At 26.2% G+C, this 15,112-nt stretch overlaps 2 protein-coding genes across 3 annotated transcripts; one reads left to right on the top strand and one right to left on the bottom strand.

The window, feature by feature from the left end:
- Nucleotides 1-213: 213 nt before the first annotated feature.
- LOC101497625 (serine/threonine-protein kinase RIPK-like) lies at nt 214-2,636 on the bottom strand. 2 transcript variants are annotated; one of them, XM_004501364.4, is made up of 5 exons: nt 2,126-2,632; nt 1,905-2,040; nt 1,461-1,597; nt 1,140-1,266; nt 214-930 (listed from the first exon to the last, which is right to left on the bottom strand). In XM_004501364.4, exons 1-5 carry the CDS (start codon nt 2,519-2,521, stop codon nt 569-571), a joined length of 1,158 nt encoding a protein of 385 aa, XP_004501421.1. In that variant the 5' UTR covers nt 2,522-2,632; the 3' UTR covers nt 214-568. The 2 variants fall into 2 exon arrangements, with proteins under 2 accessions (XP_004501421.1, XP_012571570.1); XM_012716116.3 differs by having other exon boundaries at nt 426-930; nt 1,461-1,600; nt 2,126-2,636.
- Nucleotides 2,637-10,701: 8,065 nt separating this feature from the next.
- On the top strand, nt 10,702-13,709 carry LOC101498287 (uncharacterized). The gene is made up of 5 exons (XM_004501366.4): nt 10,702-11,129; nt 11,252-11,597; nt 12,499-12,594; nt 12,721-12,788; nt 13,444-13,709. Exons 1-5 carry the CDS (start codon nt 10,849-10,851, stop codon nt 13,559-13,561), a joined length of 909 nt encoding a protein of 302 aa, XP_004501423.1. The 5' UTR covers nt 10,702-10,848; the 3' UTR covers nt 13,562-13,709.
- The last annotated feature ends 1,403 nt before the right edge of the window (nt 13,710-15,112 follow it).

Here is a 15,112-nt window from a genome sequence, read left to right as displayed (position 1 = left end):
GGAAACTTTTCAGGATGCAACAGCTTGCTGCTTACTTCTAGGAAATCCAATGGTAACATGATCAAAATCTACTCTGATGATACTATGTTGAATTTGATTCTTTGATTCTAACAACAACTAACAGCAGGACAGAGTTGAAAATACCAATAAATAGCTACTAATTTTATAAAAAAAATATTCATGCATAAATCAAAATGAATACTATTATGGGGATACAGATTATGTAAACTTTCAATTATATACAATATAGAGTGTGATCCATCTTGTAAGTGTCACACAAATTTTGGATATACTCACCTCAATCATTCCCTTGTTACAGCTCTCTATTTCTGACCAAATATTAGATGCAACTAATAATCACTTACTTACATTAAGCTTCATGATTAGAAAAGTCATCCTTTTATAAACTAAAATGACAAAAATATCTTATCTATGTTTCTTATGATTTAGTATTACTATAGGCAGAATCTAATTTTTATGTGCCTAGGACCAAGGCAGGATGGCAAATTGGCACTTACTTTCCTCAATAGGCATCCTGCATGATTCCTTCATGCAATTTGACAGTTTTTCATTGGCCATTTTCACTAACTGCTACATACACAAATGGTCCTATGATCACATCATCAAAATCCTGAAGTGATTCCAATATCTTTACCACATCACTCATAGTAGGCCTTGGATTTGGGTGGTGACTCAAACATTTATAAGTCAATGCAGCAACTTTCAAAGCTCCTTTAATAGGAAACTGACCCTCTAATCTTGAGTCTGTGATATGAAGAAGCTTTCTTTGATCTCTCAAAATAGGCCTTGCCCATTCCACCAAGTTTCTCTCTCTATTTGATCTGCTTTTGTCCAGTACCCTCTTGCCTGTAAGCAGTTCCAATAACACAACTCCATAGCTATACACATCACTCTTTGTAGAAAGGTGGCCTGAAAGTTATATGAAGACAATTTGATTTTGTTTTATCTTTTGTTATAGAAATAGTTTATTATACATAAATACTTATATGAGAAATGTTTATGCTATAAGCACTTAATTATGTTGTTTATCCAAACATGCCTTAATGCTTTCTATCGAGTTTGTTGCAAAATGCAAAAGTAAAGTTAAAATAAGTAATTAAATGGTAATATGTCAATACCTGACATGATATACTCAGGAGCAGCATAACCTTTTGTTCCCATTATGCATGTTGTTGTCACATGTGTTTCTTCTCCATCAGGACCATCTTTTGCTAGTCCAAGGTCTGATAGTTTAGCCGTGTAATCCTAAAATTTGAAAAAAAAAACTACATAATGTAATCTAGTGGGGTCAAATAGTTCAACTAGTTTGAGCTAAAGGTTAAAATTAAGGTGAATGCAAAAATACTAATATAATAGTTGATGTACTAACATTTTTCTATTAAAAAAAATGATGTAAACTAGCACGAGAAGCAACATTATGGTTGACCAAGAGAACATACCGAGTCGAGTAATATATTTGAAGCTTTGAAATCCCTATATATTACAGGTTTATCTGTTTCATGAAGGAAGGCTAGACCTTTAGCTGCACCTAATGCAATTTTCATTCTGGTTGACCATGGTAAGGTAGCAGAGTATCCTGCTTATATCAGAACAAATAAAATAAGAAAAGCAGGCCTTAAGGCTTGATTAATAATAATATGTATATTTATAACATAGTACCGGTAACAAGTTAATTTCCAACTACTTATGTGAATATATATCCTTACCAATCACATCATACTATTTTATCTCATGAGAATCCATAACTTAAATCATTTAGATATGTGCTTGATAATAAAGAACAGAAACACATACACTTCGGAAATGACCCTGTGGTTTTCTATTCCATTAGAGAAAAGAGGGTGGGAAAAGAAAAGAAAAGAAAAGAAAGAAAAGCAACATACTTCTGAACAATTGATTCTCCAAGCTCCCTCTTGCCATGTATTCATACACCAGAAGCCTTTGCTCCTCCTCACAACAATATCCAATTAACTTTACAAGATGTGGATGTCTAAGCTGTCCAAGAAATATAATCTCTGCCTATAAAACAAAACATTTTCCAATCTATAAAAAAAATAAAAAACTATTTTAAAAAACTTCTAAGCTTTATTAGAAAGTTAATTACCAGCCACTCTCTGTGACCTTGTGAGCCATCCAAGTTGAGCCGTTTAACAGCAACAGGTTGAGCCCTCAAACCATGTCTAAGTTTATCATCAACAAAACCCTTATAAACAGGTCCAAACCCTCCTTCACCTAGCAAATTACTCCATGAAAAGTCATGTGTTGCTTCTCTTAACTCCTCTAAGGTGAATGTGTAAAGCTTTGAGCCAGCTAAAGAAACTGAAAGATCCTCAATAGCTTGACTAGAGCTTGTAGAATTAATGCTTATATCAGAGAGACATAGCCTTTTGAAAGAACCATGTTTTAAACCTCGTTTCTCTGTTTCATCTAAGGTGTTTTTGGTCTTGTAACAACCTAAGATCAAGACCAAGGACTTCCATGTAATCTTTTTAGAACTCATATAGATTCTGTAATTTATCGGTTTTGTTTTGTATGTTTAAAATATGTTACAAATAAAAACAACTTAATTTGCTCTTAATCCTATAGTACTGAATTTTATAAAGCCAACAACAACATACAAGATGACATAATTGATGACACTAAAAAAAAAGTGAAAGATTAGAAATTCATGGCACGTACATTCTTCTAATCTTAACTACCCTTAGAAAATAAACTTATGTGGAGATTCCTTGACTTCTAGACCTCTTTAATATATGTAAATATATATAATAACAAGAATTATGATGCCACATTGTACTTGACATTTGTAACACTATATATATACATGCATGAATATTGATAATAAAATATAATTTTGTCACACATATATATATATATTTCTTTTATAGTATTATAATGACTATAGTTGTTGTCACATCTTGGATTAACTAAAGGTCAAGTAACTCGCCTAGCTAACTGTTGACTTAAATGTTACCCTATAGTATAAACAACACTTCTCCCCAACCCTTTATTAGAAATAAACATGTATGTATAGATCTTCATCTTGATTACCTTAGTTTTCCACTTAATTTTGTATAGCGGTTGATGAACATTTTAGGGAAGATGAGAGAATTTGAAATAATTTGTCAAGTGTTTTAAACAAACAAGTTCAATATCGAATATTTGCTCATTCAATTGATATTTCCTATTTATTGGTAGGTCATGCTCTTCTGGATTGCTTTTGTTAAGATGTCAATATCAAACAATGTATCACGACAATAAGGCTTCTATTTTCTAAATTAACTAATTCTTTAATGTGATTGATTATTGAAGATAGCTTCTACAAATGGGATTGCTCTTATATTTTCTTTTGGTGACTAGGAAATTTGATAATGATTATGAAATCATAATAATAAAACTATATTCAAATGTGTGTGCATTTTGGTTGAAGAATAATAATATTACAAGGACTTCTGAAGGCTAATTAGATGTATTGAAATTATTGAGAAAATAGGCTCCACTAAGGTCAAAGAGAAAGGGTGAACAAATCAATCTAACCATCAACCACTTCGATACATACCTTATGAAAAATATGCCAAAGTTAATAATTATGCACAAGGTGTGGTGAATTAGACTAATTAATTATTGCGTCATTCTTTTTGACATTCACTGTCCAAGTGTTTAAAATAAGACAAAAATGTTTAAAACTAAAATATGTATAATTGCTCTCGTGGTCCCTTAATTTTAATGATATTTTAGTTTTTTATCTTTTTTTTTTCTTTTTCGATTTAGTCTTTTATTTAATTTTAAGTAACAATTTGATACTTTATATCTTAAAATGTCAACAATGTTATCATTTCTTTACAAAATCTTCAAACAAAATCCATAAAATTCAAAATCAATTTCAAGAAAATTCATATATTCATCAAATGCATAACTCAACTATTCAAATAAACTCATATTTCCATTTTCAACTACATCAAATTCATCAAATAAAGAATTAAAATACGAGTTTTTGAAAATTTGAATTATGAATTTGATGAAATTTACATTATATTGAAGATGATAATTAATTTTATGGATTTTGTTTGAAAACTTTGATGAAATTTTTAAATTTTTATAAAAAAAAATAATAACATTGTTGATATTTTAAGATATAAAGGATCAAATTGTTATTTAAAATTAAATAAAAAATTAAATTAAAAAATATATATAAATAACTAAAATTTTACTTAAAACTGCGAAAACAATTATATCATTAAAATAATGTAAATTTAAGTACTTGGCATTATCGAAAGGTACATTAGTTTAAAAAATTCAAGTGATCAGCAGGTTTAAAGTTAAGCTTCACATTATAAGAATGACACATCTTGAATTCTCACATGGACATATGAAACGTGTGAATAATTATTTTTGAAAAGAAAAAAAATATTGGAAAAGAGAAAAATTATTATTAAATTAGTATTAGTGACTATTTAACCGTTTATCATATTTAAATTTCGTTTCACAAAATTATGATGTTAAACTTATACGAGCTATGTCTCGTAGACAAACGTGTGAGTAATCCAAATTCTTTAAAAATATCAATATCAATATATGCGAGATCATAATTATTATCAATTAAGATAAAAAGAAATTAAAAAAAATATTGATACACCTAATTTTAAATTAGGAGGGTTGTAGGATGTGATTTCTCAAATATCCCATATGCTCTTCTTATATTAAAATAATATCATAGTTTTTGGGCAAAACAAAAATTGTCTACTTCAATTGCAAATTTGTAATTTGCAAACACACTAACGAAATAAGTAGAGAAAACATATATTTAATTATACGATGATTAAAATTAATTAAAATGAATTAATTTTATAAAATTAATTTTAGTTTAAATTTAAAACTAAATTAGATATAAAATAGTTTATATTTAAATATATTCAATAAAAATGAATTAAACAATATATTTTAATATAAAAATAATATTTGAATTTAAATACTACGAATTTTATCCTTAAATTAATTATAAAAACAAAATCAATTTTAATTACATCAAAATATGCCAAAATAGTTTTTTTTTGGGTGAATAGTAATACGTAGTAATAATGTTAAGGTTGAAGAAAAAAACTGGATCTGTCCATAACAGTCTTTAACTACCCAACTTGCGCCACCAAAGTACGCAAGATAGCGTGCATGTTATGGAATGGCACAATGTTTCATTATTTTCCCGCAACGTTCAATGATTAGATAATTGGAATCTGGAACAGAAAATATATATGCCAATTGTCATGTGAGGTTGAAAATTGATGACGTATAAATTAATGCTCTCTTTGCATTAGAAAAAATAGGTAAATGCTAATAATTGTTAAAGAAATTAAAAATAAAAAAGTCAATTAAAAATATATTAAAATTTTATTTTCAACTCTTTAAAAAAATTTAAAAGTTTTTTCTTTATATATAACTTTCATGTTTAATTCTTTAATAAGTGTCAATGGACTTTTGTTAGTGTTTTGAAAATGTTAAGTAATACATTTGTTAGACCTATTATCTATCTTAATCTTAAAGTTTGATTTGACAATTTTTAAAATATATAAACTATTGTTTATATATTTTAAGGAAAATTTAGACCATTCAAACGGCGAGTAGATAAACTTTTGTAAATATTTTAATAAATCAATATATCATTGAATTTAAATATTATCTTTGATATCTAACTTAATATTTTTAGAGAATATAATAATATATATTTAAATTATATAAAATATTAGTAAATTCAAGATTTAACATAACATATAAAATACAAAATTGAATTTAATAATAATAATAATAATAATAATAATAATAATAATAATAATGAAAGTGATTTAAATCAAAAGAAACAAAATTGAAATTTATAGAATATTATTTCTAATACCACGAGATACGATTGCATAACTTAAAATTTAACCGAAACTCAAAATTAATATTATATATAATTTTTTTAATATTCAAAACATAAAGCCACTGTTGATTAGGACTATCAAATACCATATTCTTTATTTTATTTTTATTATTAAAAAGTATATTCTTTTATGAAGAATAAATTAAATTACGAAATTAAACACAAAAAACTACTATACATCATTAATTAATAAGAATAGTATTTATATTTAAAAAAATCGCGACAACTTAGTGAGAAGAGTGATCTTCACTAGTTTAAGCAATCAACACACTAATAGACATCTTTAAAAGATATGAATGATTAAAGTTCTCAAATCTAAATGTTAAAAATGATAAATAATTTTTTGAAGGAGATGTTGAATATGCATATTTGAAGACAATTTTTAATGGTTCATATTAATCACCACTACATAGTCTAATTTAAAAATAACTGAATAAATATTTAGCTCTTGTGCATGCTTGATATTCAACCTTAACGCCCAAAATTCGAATTCAATGTGTTATAAAAATCTTTGACGAACCTACCATTTGTATGTCAAACAAGATCACCACAAGTAGAACTACCAAAAAAAAAAAAAACTCTGAAGGAATCATTTACTCTAAAAGAATCTTCTCAATTATATTTTATTGAGAACTCTTTAAATCAAGATTTTCACCAAATAAAAGGATCGGAAAAACATAAAAATATTGCAATTCTTCAAAATTTCACACACATCTACAAAAGAAAGAAATCCATTGAAATTAATCTTGACCAATATGTTTAGCGGTTTTTTCTTACTAGATAATCTTTTTTAGTAAATGGTAACTAGATATTTCTTGAGGATCGGCTTTCATATGGCCATTTATTCCATCCTTTTTTGTAACTACGTTAATTATCAATAATAAATAAATAAAACTTAATCGTTGATATGTAATAAGGGCATTATAACATGTACTCCACTCAATGATATGTTGGTGATATCTTTTTATTACTTGTTGAGTTGACGTTATCAAATTTTAATGACAATCTTTCGTAATTTTTAATTGCATTCTGATGGTTCTTTATTTAAAAAAGAATAGCGTAGATTATACTTATTTCCTTTAAGTAAAGCTCGAATTACATTATTTTGTAAAGGTGCAAACATATTTTATTTTAATAATGATATTGCAATATAAGAAGACATGTAATCGAAAATTTGGGGACCAGCAAATAAACGTATCATCGTTTAGAAGGAGCGAATATCACAATTATTATTACAATTTTAAATAGAAATTATAAAATAAGGAAAAAAATATATTAAATAATAAAAAGATTGTTCAAGTAATATAACAATAAGTTAAAGTAACTATATATATTAACTAACTATTTTACTTAACTTGTATAATTAATTAATATAATTAATATTTCATCATAAATTGAAATGTATTTACTATATTTTTAGTTTTGAAATTACAAAAATAAAAATATAAAATATACATCGATGACAAAAGATATGAAATATCAAAATTTAATGTCAATTAAGACTATAAAAAATAAATTTTATTTAACTATCTATTTTTTAATGGACACAACGAATTATATTTATTTAACTATTTACTTTTTTTATGGGCATAATCTATAAGGTAAATTATATCACTAAATTTTTTAGTCGAATTTTTTTTAACAAATTCATAAAAGAGAGTTCTTAAAGAAATTCAAATTTGTTAGAAATATATTTCTGCGAAATACTATTTACAATAACTCTTGAATGATCCAATTACATATTTTCATGGTGTATGAAATGTTAGAAATGTTTTGAATTACAACGACAAGATTATATCCATATGAATAACCTTGATTATACTTGATTTGTAAAACATTTACCAAACTTGATGCAACTTGTCGTTTCAAAATTCTTGATAGTTATGACATTAAATGCTCCACTTTTGAAATGTTGAAAAAAATAAATTTTGAATGGAGAAAGAAGGAAATATGAGAGGAAATAATGATTTTTTTTTTTAATTTTTTTGATATAAATTTTGTTTACAAACATCTTGTCCTTAATAATCTTGTCTTATGTTTATTTTTATTTTTATATCATCATCATTATGATGAGATAATTATAATTTGAAATTCATAATTATAATTTGGAATTATTTAGAAGAAAGAAGAAGAAAATGAACAAATTTTAAAATAATCAAATAAGAAAGAAAAGATAAATTAATTAATCTTAAATAAAAAATTTCTCAAACAAAATTTGAGAAATAAAGTCATTGCATAATTATTTCTCTGATACCATATTACAATCTAAATAAAAATTATAAAATATATTAAATAATAAAAAATTATTCAAATATATAAAATGATACATAACATTTAATAACATGTTTAATAATTATCTTATGTTAAAACCATACACTTCTTCTTTAGCTAGGAAACAAATATGGATATATTAATACATTTTATCATAAATGAATCTTTTAACGGTAACAAGTAACTTTAAATCAATACATTTTACTTTTTTTTTTTTTTTTTACCTTTTTATAACTTTAAATGTAAACATTAATTATTTTTTAGCACTTTAATATTAATTTTAGGAATTTAGAAGAAAAAATCAGTTTTAAATAGTTTTTTTTATTGCTTTGGTAATTTGTCCATTTTTATTTTATTATATTTCATTTTATAGTATCTTATTTCATAATTGAAAACAGGGCCTAAAATTATATTTAATGATATTGATAAAAAAAATAGTTAAAATGCAAAATAAATTTACTAATATTAAAAAATGAAATGCAATTATATTAAAACCGACTAAATCGTAATGGATTGGAATGTAGATTTGAATTGATATTTTTTTGAAATAGATAATATAATTTTATGTAAATTTTATCTTTGTGTATGAAGTGAGTATCCTCCACATACTACTACTACAGAGACAAATCAATTGAACTTGGTAGGACGACAAATGGCAGCAAAAGAAGATATTAAGAATACATATTTTGACATAAGAGTAAAGAGACATAATTTAAGACAATTGATAGCGTAATTTTCTCTAAAATAATAGTAGTAATTTTTATTTTTATTTTTTTTATTGAACCACCAAAGCTGAGGTCTATATACTACATAAGACATACTAAATAAGGGCCAGAGTTTGATAAAATGATTTTTTCAGGGGATTACGAAAAAGTTTTGTGTGATTATAAAATTTAAATACATCATTTAAGAAAATAGAGTAAATAAAAAATTACATATTTTTAAAAGATAATTACATGATTTTTTTTTATGTATTTTAAAACAATTTTTATTTAGTTATAATCACCTAATTATTTATCCTAGGCCACACTCACACTCAGGTATACCAACCCACAGGCCACACCTACCTTCAACTCTCTTTACCGTCCTATTAATTTCTTTTATGAACTCTTTCAACACCACCAATAACGATTCACACTCAAGTTATTTATTTACGACATAAGTTCATTTTTCCTTACTTTGCATTCTTCTGCCACCAATTTCCAACTGTTTGGGCAGTACAATAAAGTGTGACTTGAGCCTTGAAACAAGATTATATGTTTAATAATATATATGTAGAAAGTTGGTTGTTTGTGGTAATATGAGGCTTAAAACAAGAAATTTAGAAGCTATCCCATTGGACTCACCCTGAATTTACCAAAAAAATTAAAGGAAAGTTTATTATAAATGTATTGCGGATTAAAATTAGAGTTTGAAAATGGTATCAACAATCAATCATGTGAAATTATTATTTCATATTTAATTAATTTTTAAATAATTTAAAATTTAAGTTAATTTTGTGAATTTTTTTGGATATATTTTTATAAAATAAAATTAATTTAAAATACTACACTTAAAAAATATATATTAAAATATTATACGTTTTGAATTTTATTAAAGTCGTATCTAACATGAGATTATGTGAATAAAAAAAGAATTGAGAACTAGTAGTTGATTGGTTTGTATCTTGAAGATGCAATTTTCTATTTATATATATATATATATATATAATTTTTAATTAATTTTATATTATTACTAATTAATAATTATAATTTTTAATTCTTTATTTTATTATTTAATATAAAAAAAAGTAGAAAAAATATGTATATATAGAAGATCTAAAAAAAAATTCACACGATGATGATCGTGGGACGCGATCTAGTAAAAATCCAAAAAGAAAAAGTTGAACATTGTTTCATTGTGTTTTATTTTTTAGTTTTTAAAAACTATTTTATAAATAAATTTTAGAAAATTATTTTTAAAAAGAAAATTTTAGAAAAATCTGTTTGATAACTTCAATATTTAAAATAGTTTTTGATTAGAGAGTAAAAAAACTAAAAAATGAAAAAGTAAAATACCATTTATTTGTTTTGCTTTTTTAGTTTTAAAAAGTAGAATATGAAAAATAGTTTTACAAAATAGTTTTTAAAAACAAGTAATCCAAACAAATTTTTAAATTTTTATATCTCAAAATACTAAAATAGAGTTTTTGAGATGTGAATCAAACAAGCCATTAGTATTCTTTTCAAAGATTTTTCGAAAATTCTTTTACAAAATAATTAAAATGGTAATTCTTTTGGTTGGAAATTTTATTGGATACCTATAGTTTAAAGGCAAAATAATTAAAATGGTAAATTTGTTTGAAAATAAATTAACATAAAATAAAAAAGAAACGATATTGATGTTCCAAAACAGAGTTATCGCGATCCGGTGTTATTTCACGGAGGGTGAATTGAACAAAAGCAGAAAGAGACTTTTGGGTGATAACAATAATGGAAAGAAAACCAACCCAACTAACTTTATTTTCATTCCATTTAATTATTTTCACCCAACACAAAATATGTGTAACCTTGATTTTCTCCTAATAAGTAATAACCTGAGTGATGATGTTGAAAATAAAACACCGTAATTGAACCCTGATCGAGATCCAATAATTGAACAGCATGGTTCCGTCGTTTTTGAGTTTCGCCGGCTTATACAGTGGGTACATACGACGGTGTTTCGCGAGAGCAGGACTGTTCTCACAATCAATCAACATAGACAATGAAACGACGCTCCACGTTTGGGGTCCAACAAATCAAGCCACACAAAAACCTTCCCTCGTTCTAATTCACGGTTTCGGTCCCATGGCTATGTGGCAATGGCGTGAACAAGTCCAATTTCTTTCCCCTCATTTCAACCTCTATGTTCCCGATCTTATTTTCTTCGGAGAATCCAATACAAGGTCCTTTTTCTATTTCCTTACTCCCTCATTATATTGATTATATTTCAGATTTGTTGTGTTAATTAAAATTATTATATAATTACATTTTTTTGATTTATTTATTTATGATTCCCAATTACAAGGTCGAAGGAGAGAAGCGAGAAATTTCAAGCAGCTTCGGTTGGGAAACTGTTGGAGAAGTTAGGTGTGAAGAAGTTCCACGTGGCAGGGACTAGCTATGGTGGTTTTGTGGCTTATCATTTGGCGAATATGTTGGGGGTAGAGAAGGTTGAGAAAGTTGTTATTGCTAGCTCTGGTGTTAATATGACAAAGAATCATGGCTTGGGTTTGTTGGAAAGGGCTAAACTCGATAACATTGAGGATCTTATGTTACCTTCTTCTCCAAAACAGTTGAGGAAATTGATCACTCTTGCTGTGTCTAGACGAATCCATTACGTGCCTGATTTTTTCTTCAACGATTTCATAAATGTAAGTTCTTTTTTTTTTTCAATTTTCATTCATGTGGCTAATTTCTCTTTTCCTTTTGTTTTCATGAAAAATTAAGTTTTTTTATTTGATTTTCGTAAGTAACACACAATAAGGGGGGAAGTAAATTAGAAAAAATTATGTATTGTTCTAGTATATTGTATAATTTTGTGTAGGAAAATGGTAGCCATCCATTTTGTTAGGTTTATTTATTTTGTAAACACATTTTGTTCATCTTAAAATACGTATTTATTTTAATTTTTTTTTAATGAGACATTTGAAATGAATCATTATAATAAAGAAAAGATAAATTTCTAGTTAAACTAATGTATTTTTTTTAAATGATAAAAATAATTATTTTGCATTTTCATGTTTTTGAAAATACAAATAATTATTTATTTTAATAATCTCTTATTATCTTACTAACAAATAAAGTCAACACACTTTTAACATACTTAAATAAAAATAGTTTTCGTTATATTATTAAATACACAATTTATACATCAAATTATAATTATATAACAGTAAAAACAACACAATGATTTGTATTAAGTTTAGTCATTTTGTAAAAAATAACATTGTTCTTTTAATACATATATATTTATTTATTTTCTTTCTAAAATACATAATCATTTTTTCAATCAAAATTCTGTGAGTAAAATAACTTAATTATACATGATACTATGTTTGAACTTGTACGGTAAATAAAGTAAAATAAATGTATAAATTTGAGTTTAACGATGATGCACAACATCTAATAAAAACTCATGGTTATGTCAAACAACAATAGTAAATATAACCACTCAATAACCATCATGCTTCTATTAGACGTATACGTTAGTGTATCTTCCATTTTCTTATAAATTTATTTCAATGATATATATAAGTATGTGATACGTTGCAGAAACTATACTCAGAAAATAGGAAGGAAAAGCTGGAGCTTCTAGCTGGCTTGTCCATTGGCAAGAATGATACTTCAAACATTCCACCTCTTCAACAGGTAATTAAGTTTCATCTTCATCTATACACGACTGAACTTATACTTAATTACATGCAAATTAACCAAAATTAAAATGTGCCATTAATTGGATCGTTACTGTGGCTGATTAACATTACTCATAAACAGGAAGTTTTGATAATCTGGGGGGAAGATGACAATATATTTCCCGTGCAGATGGCCCATGAACTCAAAGAGTATGTAATTTTTTCACTTCAGCCTTTTTTTCTTCTGGCAATTAATGTTCCAATTAATCCTAATAACATATATAAATGCACCTGTAAACTTGACATGACTAACATTTAGACATGGGGCGGGGGTCGGGGGCAGATTTTGCCTCCTCCACTCCGCATCCGACTAATCGGAAAAATCCACTCTCACCTTCGTTTTATAGCATCTCCGCCCGCAACGGAATTTGGGTTTCTCTGTCCACACCTACACCCGTTCATATATATATATAATTATAAATTTAAAAATCATATCTATTATAATTAATAAAATAAAATAATTGTTATTAGACAATTATAAAATAAAAAAAAATATTTTTTATGGAGATAAAATTATAATTTTTAATATTTAAAAAAATATTAAGTATATTCAATATATATATGTATATAAAATTTAAAATTGCATTAATATTACCTGCGGTTGCGGGGTGGATATATCACCACCCCACACCCGTCCCCGCCCCCTGAATTTTATTTTCGGAAAAATTTGCATCTGCACTCAATCGAGTTTTTCCCACCCAAATCAAACGGGTTTGGGTGGATACTCGCGGACGGGTGCGGATTATATTGTCATCCTTATTACCATGAGATGTTGACTTCTTGATAATGTATCAATTAATTGCAGGGTAATCAGTAAGAAAGCAAGATTGGAATTGATAAAGGATGCATCCCATGTGCCTCAACTTGAAAAGCCAGCCGAATTCAACACTATCATCCTAAATTTCTTAAAAGAAGCCTCTTGAATACTTTTTAGGCCTCATTCATCAGCTTCGATTATGTTTCCTATTTTTTCTACTATATTTATTTATTACTACTATTATTCAGTCAATTCAATAATCATTAACCTTAGCATAAATTCAAATGGTATACAATATTTTATTTGTTGTCTCATGTAGGTAGATCGGTTGATAAATTAAAAGACGCCAAATGAATATTAAAATAGAGCACTCGAATTCGAACATGCTAAAATAACATTACTATTAATTTTTAACATTTTTTTATAAAAAAATATTTTAAATAATTTTGATATGATATAGACATGTTGATATCGTTAACGTAAAAAATATAGAACATATGACATTGATACAAATACATTTAATTATTTCTTATAATTAAATACAAAATAAATATTATTTATAAAATATCTAAATTTAAAATATAATACACACGTGAATTGGAGTTGAGCAATTTGTTTCATCAAAAAATTTATTAAATAAGATATAATTATTTTTCACATTTAAATTTAATGTATTTAATATTCTCATTAATCATCATTATTTGGACACATCTTTAATTCTCATAACATTTGTTTGAGTTGTTAGACAATTTTTTTATAAGTGTTGTACGAATATAGATACTCATGCGTATCAGACACATCGATACATCTAATTCGAAAGTGTTTATTGTTTATAGATTATATTATCTCCATCATATTTTTGTTATTTATTTTTGTTATTTAATACAAGGGTCGTTTTTTAAAAATACATAGAAATGTGCTGAATATAAAAAAAATATGGTGAAACAGTTAAGATTGACCTTTAGTAAAAAAAAAAAAAATGGGTTGTCATAATTGAAAGTTAATTTATTAATTTTTGATAATTATATTACTTATTTACAGAAAGTATTCACCGACCGACTTTTTGGATGATAAATTTTCGTTGAATATTAAGAAATTTGAAAATACATACATGAGTGATGGGAAAATGCAATGGAGAATTTATTCCATCTAAATATAAATTGAGTGTGACACAAGCTTAAGCTTATATATGCAAGCTACGGCTAACTAGAGAAATTCACTGTAACTAACTCTAATTAATTATTCAACTATGTGATATAATCAATATTTCACCACGCTCCCACAAGTAGTGAAAAACCTTAAAGTATGTTGACACAAGATCTTCGTCTTTGAATTTTATTGAATTTCGCATAGCCTCACAACCGCAACGAACAATACAAATACAGTTAGGAATTGTAACCTCATATTTTTTCCAAAGACCTTTGAGTTTTGTGAAATAGTCATTAACAAAAAGAGATTTTTCTCAAATCACACTGCAAAATGGAACACGCACACTTGAGAATTTTATTCCAAACATCGCCTACAGTATCTGAGTAAACACGAGTCTATGCAATTGAAGGAATCACATAGTTTTCCAATAGTGTACCATAGTGAAGATGACCTAACAAAATTCAGGATCAAAAGGCTCTTGATACTACCATATTAAAAACAACATTAAAAAGTGAAGGAAAGTAAAGAAACTAATGAAAAATGGAATGGATAATTTATTCTATTTGAT

The sequence above is a fragment of the Cicer arietinum genome, chromosome 5 (genome assembly GCF_000331145.2).
Source record: "Cicer arietinum cultivar CDC Frontier isolate Library 1 chromosome 5, Cicar.CDCFrontier_v2.0, whole genome shotgun sequence".
Lineage (NCBI taxonomy): Eukaryota > Viridiplantae > Streptophyta > Magnoliopsida > Fabales > Fabaceae > Cicer > Cicer arietinum.
This window is presented reverse-complemented; position numbering and strand designations above follow the sequence as displayed.